Source organism: Staurois parvus, unplaced genomic scaffold (assembly GCF_062004578.1).
Source record: "Staurois parvus isolate SC_StPar_1 unplaced genomic scaffold, SC_StPar_1.0 ptg001096l, whole genome shotgun sequence".
Lineage (NCBI taxonomy): Eukaryota > Metazoa > Chordata > Amphibia > Anura > Ranidae > Staurois > Staurois parvus.
Genome location: NW_028318892.1, coordinates 300,001 through 307,904, shown reverse-complemented (window position 1 = coordinate 307,904; position 7,904 = coordinate 300,001). Strand labels below are relative to the sequence as shown.

At 39.9% G+C, this 7,904-nt stretch overlaps 1 protein-coding gene across 1 annotated transcript in view; it reads left to right on the top strand.

Moving 5' to 3' along the window:
• The first annotated feature begins 2,570 nt into the window (after positions 1–2,570).
• MTR (5-methyltetrahydrofolate-homocysteine methyltransferase) overlaps positions 2,571–7,904 on the top strand; it is a 294,098-nt gene continuing 288,764 nt past the window's right edge. The window contains exon 1 of the mRNA XM_089658811.1: positions 2,571–2,669. Within this exon, the coding sequence (XP_089514937.1) occupies positions 2,571–2,669 (99 nt within the window). The remainder of the gene's footprint in view (positions 2,670–7,904) is intronic.

Genomic DNA, 7,904 nt, shown 5'->3' with positions numbered 1-7,904 from the left:
TGTGTATATATATGTGTGTGTATATATATGTGTGTGTGTATATATATGTGTGTGTGTATATATATGTGTGTGTATATATATATATATATATATGTGTATATATATATATATGTGTATATTATATATATATGTGTGTGTGTATATATATGTGTGTGTATATATATATATATATATATATATATGTGTATATATGTATATATATATATATATATATGTGTGTATATAAATATGTGTGTATATAAATATGTGTATGTATATATATATGTGTATGTATATATATATGTTTGTGTATATATATATATATATAGCGATTCACACCAGACATCCCAAGAATATTGCTACACTGAAACAGTTTTGTGAAGAGGAGTGGTCAAAAATTACTCCAGATCGTTGTGCAGGTCTGATCTGCAACTACAGGAAACGTTTGGTTGAGGTTATTGCTGCCAAAGGAGGGTCAGCCAGTTATTAAGTCCAAAGGTTCACATACTTTTTCCTCCCTGCACTGTTAATGTTTACATGTTATGTGCAATTAAACCATGGCAACATCTAATGTTTGTGTAGTATTATGTTCAGCAGACTGTGTTCTTCTATTGTTGTGACTTAGATGACGTTCAGAGCACATTTTATGCCCAATTCATGCAAAACTCCACGTAATCTCAAGGGGTTCACATACTTTTTCTTGCAACTGTAGCATGTGCTCATCATTACTTTTTATTTAGACACCCTTTTAGGTTACTCTCTGGGTTTCCTCTTTCTCTCTGGTCACTTCTCTTTCCCTTCTCCCTCTTTCTGTTACTCTCTCCCCCCGGCTGGGTTTTCTTCTCTCTTCTCTTTGTTTTTTTCCATTTTGTCTTTCTTTGTGTCTGGGGTCAGGCCCCGTATTTTTCCTTGCATGAGAACTTTGATAGGTTCCATTGACCTCTCTGGTTACTTGGAACACTTTGGCACACAGTTTTTCAATTGGTGATTGCAAGTCTTATTACATGTAATGTTTAGTACAAACTCAAGCCATGAAGCTATGCAAAGCCTATTGTATTCTCTATTGACCTGACTTTCATGTCACTCTTTTGTTATTGTAATGTGGCCAGGGTTCTGGCTTTTGTACATTTCAATGTTCTGTATTTTGAAACTTTTCAATAAAAAGATTAAAAGTAATAAAAAAAAAAAACTACTAATATTTTGTTCTTCAGCGTCTCTGCTTTCAGAAACTATTTACTTTTTGGAGTTTTTCCAATATATTTTTTTTTCTCCATAAATGTTTTATTGAAGAAATTGCATATAGTACAAAATTTAAAATAACCATCTAAACAGAGCCAGCAAAAATCTGGACATACATGGAGCTAAAGTACAGATCCCGAAAAGCTAAACAATCTAAGTTTCCTTGCTAAGTAAACCATGCACCAGAAGGTGCGATGGACAAACCCATAAGACAAGCATGAAAAAGGGCATAACCCCCATAGCGTTGATTGGACCAGATACTATAGGCTCCTGGGCTAGTCATTAATCTGTCTAGAGCAGACCAGAGTAAAAGAGAGAGAGGCCAGAGGGGAAAAGAACAGAAAAAAGGGGGGTGTGAGAAGAGGGGGTTAGGGTGAAAAAAAAAATCAATGATGGGATTAGGCTGTTTTCCATCTTCTCCCGTACATCCCCCTTCCCCTTAATAGCAAGGCAGCTCAGTGGTGCTAGAATACATATGAAATTCCCAGACCCTCACACCCAAGGCTCTTCTAGGGAGTTGTAGGTAAGCCCGGTATGCAGCGGACATCTTAAAGTCCAACCAGCAAGACCATGTGGTGGTAAACCTGGATATCCTATCCTGGACAATGTGGATCAGTTACTCCATCTCCTCCATGTTATTGATCCTTTGGAACTACTCCCGCATTGTAGGGGTATTGATGGAACACAAGTGAAAAGTTTTGTGTATGAATGCCCAAGTAGGTGAAAGCCTCTGAGCACCAAGTCAATGGGAAGTTCGACTGGCATTGTATCACCACCTCACCCGAGAGGAATATGTTCAAATCTTGTGAGTTAATCTTAAGATTAGAGAGTATCTGAAAAAGCTCCAGATCCCAGAGAATATATTCATAAGTGAGATATGTGGTTCTTTTGAAAACAACATATCATCCACAAAGGCAGCAAGTTTACAGTACTTTCTAACAAAACATGCAGATTTTAACATGGGCAAAAAATGAAAGCCTTACCCTGGTAGGCAAGTGGTTTATTTTCCTCTCTTCTCAATGCTTGTTGTTTTTGAGTAGGTGTAAGACTAAAGGCACTAGAGGTAGCTGGTCCCTTTTTTGATTTGCATAGTGTCCAAACTCCTGTATATATCAGCATACTTGCACATACAGAATTATCATAGGAATTTGTGATCAAAGCATACTTCTATTTTAAAACATCAGCATTGTAATGTAATTTCACTTACCTTGCTTTTTTGTTTTTTGATGCCAAAATGCAGCTAACAAATAGCCACAGCATTTGGCCTTTCACCTTGCTTTTAAACAGCTGTCCTAGTCGTTATACTGGAGCTTTGTTCCAGCTGAAACAAGCATCTAGGTGATAAGCTTGCTATGACATATGTTAACATAAATCTTTGTTATTCTATAGGTCTGCCGAACACATTTGGTGGTTATGATGAGACGCCAGAGTTAACTGCTAAGCACATTAAGGTATGTAACTGTCATACGGTGGTTTCATTGCCAGCTTCTGGTCACTGTTTTGTGTAGTGCATGATGTTATAGATTTGTATTAAATTACCCTGCAAAAATAATTATTCTACATGTAATAAAAAAAAAGTGTAGGTTTTTTAAATATTTTTTACTTTTGTAACCTTATTTAAGTTGCAGCAAATCACATCTAACAGCAGTGAGGTAATGAGTCTTAATAGTTCCTCGATGGGTGGAAGTCACTGAAAATTATAATCTATATATTAGGTATACCGTATTTTTCGCTCCATAAGACGCACCGGACCATAAGACGCACCTAGGTTTTAGAGGCAGAAAACAGGAAAAAAAAAATTCTGAACTAATGGACTGCAGACATAGTACAGGAGATGACCAGAGACTGCGGACACAGTACAGGAGATGACCAGAGACTGCGGACATAGTACAGGAGATGACCAGAGACTGCGGACATAGTACAGGAGATGACCAGAGACTGCGGACAGCACAGAGATGACCAGAGACTGCGGACAGCACAGAGATGACCAGAGACTGCGGACAGCACAGAGATGACCAGAGACTGCGGACAGCACAGAGATGACCAGAGACTGCGGACAGCACAGGGGATGACCAGAGACTGCGGACACAGTACAGGGATGACCAGAGACTGCGGACACAGTACAGGGATGACCAGAGACTGCGGACACAGTACAGGGATGACCAGAGACTGCGGACACAGTACAGGGATGACCAGAGACTGCGGACAGCACAGGGATGACCAGAGACTGTGGATAGTACAGGGGATGACTGCTGACTTTTAGGGGGGGGGGGAGCGGGTACCTGAATTTGACAGATACCCGCTCCCACTTCCGTGGAGTTGTTCTTTCATCTTACCCGTTCCTCTATCCAGCCGCGCGCTGTCTTCCTGGCTTCTGTAATGGCGCTCGGCATGACAGCCGGGTGCCCAGTGCGCATGAGCGAGAAGCACTTGCGCTTTGTGATTGGTCCGGCGGCTTCTGGGATCTGTCATGTGTCCCAGGTGCCGCCTTACCATTCACAAAAAGCACCGCTTCTTGCGCATGCGCACTTGGCACCCGGCTGTCATGCCCACACTACAGAAGCCGGGAAGACCGCGCTGCTGGATAGAGGAACGGGTAAGATGAAAGAAGAACTCCACGGAAGTGGGAGCGGGTATCTGTCAAATTCAGGTACCCGCTCCCCCTCCCTCCCCAAAGGTCAGCAGTCATCTCTATAAGGTCCCGCTGTAGAGCTGAGCGGCCGGCCCGGTATTCTGACACGGCGGCGGTGGAAATACCGGACCGGCCGCTCCATATCCGCTCCATAAGACGCACTGACATTTTCCCCCCTTTTTTGGGGGAAAAAAAGTGCGTCTTATGGAGCGAAAAATATGGTATATACATTTATGTTCCATAACTTGCATAGATCATATTTATATTGCATAACTTGTAGCATAACATCTATCAAAGGTCTTAAAATATTTAGTGCAGCATGTTCAATATTGTAGATCTTGATTTGGTCCATTATGACTGTATGTTTCAGAAAAGTGACTGCTTCACTGTAAACAGTTTTCATAAGAGAGTGTCTATAAGTTAAAGATTGAGATGAACATTTACAGAAAGAAAGAGGGGATGGTGGCTATTGGAGCTGGTGGAGGGAAAAAAAGTGGAAAGGGGGGGATTGGAAAAATATATGAGGATGTAAAGAAAAAGGGGTGTGGAGTAGGGAGAAAGGGGTGGCATTTTTTACTTATAAGTTAGTCCCTCAAGTATTAGGTAAAAATATTTATGTTCTCCTGACTTGCAGAATTTAAACATATAAAAGTATACTTTCTGAATGACATTACAGGAGGAGGCTTTCTTTTTCTAGATCATGTTTTAAGGATCTTAGCCTTGGACCATTGCGTTATGCAGTGATAATACACTGACAACAAATCTGTAAGACCAGCCCTATTGGAACCCCTTCCACTGCCTGTTTTTTTTAATTTTTTTCTCCTTTTAATAGCATACTTAGGTGTAATGGCCTTTTTATTCTTGCTCTGAGAGAAGCAAACCTTTTATTTTATTTATTTCTTTATTTCTTGCAGCTGCTCATACCACTCTTACTTCCATTTAACAACTTTCCGGATTGGTTGACTTCTTGGCTAAGCCGTGGGGAACCGTACCTGCATCCCCCCAGGAGTTGAGTTCTGTGTGAGCACTCACCTAGGCATATAGTGGAACTCAATGAGTTAGCCAGCGGGTGCTATACAGTGCTGTGGTCAATCCACTGGTGGAACCCTTACTCTATAAACCTGTGGAGTATGACCACTTGGAGGAGTGAACACCTTGACGGGGACTTGACCCTAACATCCTTTTTTTCTGCTGCTGTAACTGCAAGATGGCCCTATCTGGGAGTCCAGGGTGCTGCAGCCTTGATCCCTTAGAGATTACCTAAGTTATTAGGCTGCATGATTTTCAGCTACAGCCAATGGCAGGAGAGATCAGCCACTTTCACTAATTTTAAAATGCACAGGTTTGAGCTGCCTTTGTGCCTGCACAGTTTTTTCTTATGGGAACATACTGCACATATGTGTACTATTTTACTATCGTTTAGGTGCACACTTGGCCCAGGCATCTACTCAATGCTGCCTCCTGGCCACTCAGCACATTGATCTTAGGATGTCTAAGCTCCCACTGCTTACAGCGAGTTGGCCATAGAAGAAACATCTCCTTTGTGCACTGTAGCACAAGTCGTGATTATGTTTGCAACATTTCCCCTAAGTTTCGTGTTTGTTTTTTTCTTTTTGTGTCATGACCACTGTAAGTAACCAGTCACTAGCCTCTCGTAAGCCTCGCCAACTCCTCATGCATTTCTTCTGGTCTTTCAGAAGAGGAATTTGCAGCCGCAATAATTCTATGGGTAGATTAGCTACCCTGTTAGAATTGGATTGCATGGACCACAAGAGGACTCCCTCAAACTCTTCTTCAGAGTCCATCTCTGATTCTCTTAGAGCTTCTCTTCTCTGTGAAGAGGAGAAAGAGGGTTCCTTATCTTCCACTCGAGAGGAAACCTTGGCAGCTGATCTCTCCCAAGCTTAAGGATTTTATTTCTATCCTTATTGATGCAGGATTGATGCCCTGGAGAAGATTGTGTCGACCCAACCAAAGGGCATCACCATAGGTTTCTGGAAAAAAAAAACAAAAACAAAAAAAACCTTAACCAGCCAAAATGTTCCTGGTACACTCATTCTTAGAACCTGTCATGTAGGGAGACTGGAAAAAGGTTTTTCACCTCCCCCAAGTGTTTTTCTCAGCAATATCCATTTGAGGAAGTTTTCCTAAAGAAGAGACTATCCCAGTTAGACAGCCATCTCCTGCCTTAACAAGACTTTAACAGTCTTTGTTGAGAATGTCATGTTTTAAAAGACTGTGTATAATTTAAAAGCCCTGGTCTAAAAGTGCAGACTCCAATGAAAAAAAGGTTATCCAATAGGCACTGGGACTTTGATAACAGTTTAAACAGACCATAAGAGAAGAGTCCAAAGTCTTTAACCACTTCCAGACCGGACACTTTTACCCCCTTCCTGACCAGGGCAATTTTCAGCTTTTAGCGCTATCACACTTTGAATGACAATTGCGCGTTCATGCAACACTGTACCCAAATGAATTTTTTACCATTTTTTTTAGATAGATAAAGCTTTATTTTGGTGGTATTTATTCACCACTGGGATTTGTATTTTGTTTGCTATGTAAATGAAATGTCCAAAAATTTTTTAAAAAAGTGTTTTTTTTATAAAATTTTGCAAATAAATAATATTTCATCATAAATCTTAGCCAAAATTTATTCCGTTATCTTTTTAGTAAAAAAAAAAATCCAAATTAGTTTATAAGCAAAAATTATAATTTTTAAACATTTTTCTTTACATTTTTATTTTTTTTTTATATTATTTTTTTTTATTTATTTATTTTTTTTTCACATACTGTCACCCTAGCAGTACAGTGTCACCATGGTGACACTGTACTACTTGTGAGGGGTGATAAAGATTTTATTTTTTTTTTTTACACTGATTGCTTTTACACCCATATAGGATGTAAAAGCAATCATTTCTCTTTCTCTCTGTGTGCATTCCTGCACTCATTGAGAAATACAGAGTGAGCTGTGATTGGTCACAGCTTGTCACATGGTACAAGGCTTTTGTGAATAGCCTTGTACCATGTGACCTCTGTGATCATTCGCAGATTTCACACATAGTAAGCAATGATGTCACAAGTGACATCTTGCTTACTACTTTGCATGTGATCACTGATTGGCCAATCAGTGATCACATGATCGGGACCTCGTACAGAGGTCCCGTCCGACGATCGGTGTTTCACTGTGTCCGGAGGACACAGCGGGCACCGGATCGCGGTGCTGCGCGCTCCCAGGGAGCGCGCACAAGCAGGGTGCGGGGAGGCCGTTTATAGACGGCCACCTGACCCTGCAGTGCCACCGTCCGGCCGTTTATATACAACGACCGGTCGGGAAGTGGTTAATGACATATGTTAAGACATCCAACGCATTTCGGGGGTCAAAGGAACACTCCCTTCATCAGGGCTACAATAAAAAATAATATAATGTAAAAATAGTTTACTGATAAAATCATGAGCCTAACAATCGTAAAACATCATGGACAACATACATAGATGTGCACTCACAAATGCCCGTATATTCACAAAAGTGTATACATGCAATGCAATGAAGATTAATAAGTTGCAATGGATTAATTTTTCAGTTTTAGGCATGTTTAAACTTAGTTTTTTTTTTCTCTCTGATTGTTAGGGCTTTGTTGTGGTGTGTTTTTATTTTATTTTTTTTCTCTTAATTTATTATTATTAATTGATTATTTTGTTTCCCCCCCCCCTTTTTTTTCCCTTGTGTAATGTTTCAGTTATAAACTTAATGGGGCAATGGCATCTAATTGCCATGTAAAATCTGATATTAATTTAGAGAATTGAATCCATTATACTTTATTAATCTTCATTTCATTGCATGTATACATGTTTGTGAATATGTGGGCGTTTTTGGGTGCACACACATGTTATCCATGATGTTTTACAGTTAGGCTCATGATTTTATCAGTCACAACTTTTTTTTACATTATATTATGTTTTATTGTAGCCCTGATGAAGGGGGAGTTCCTTTGACCCCCAAAATGCATTGAATGTTTTTTAACGTAACATCATTAAATTAATTTATTTTAATTTC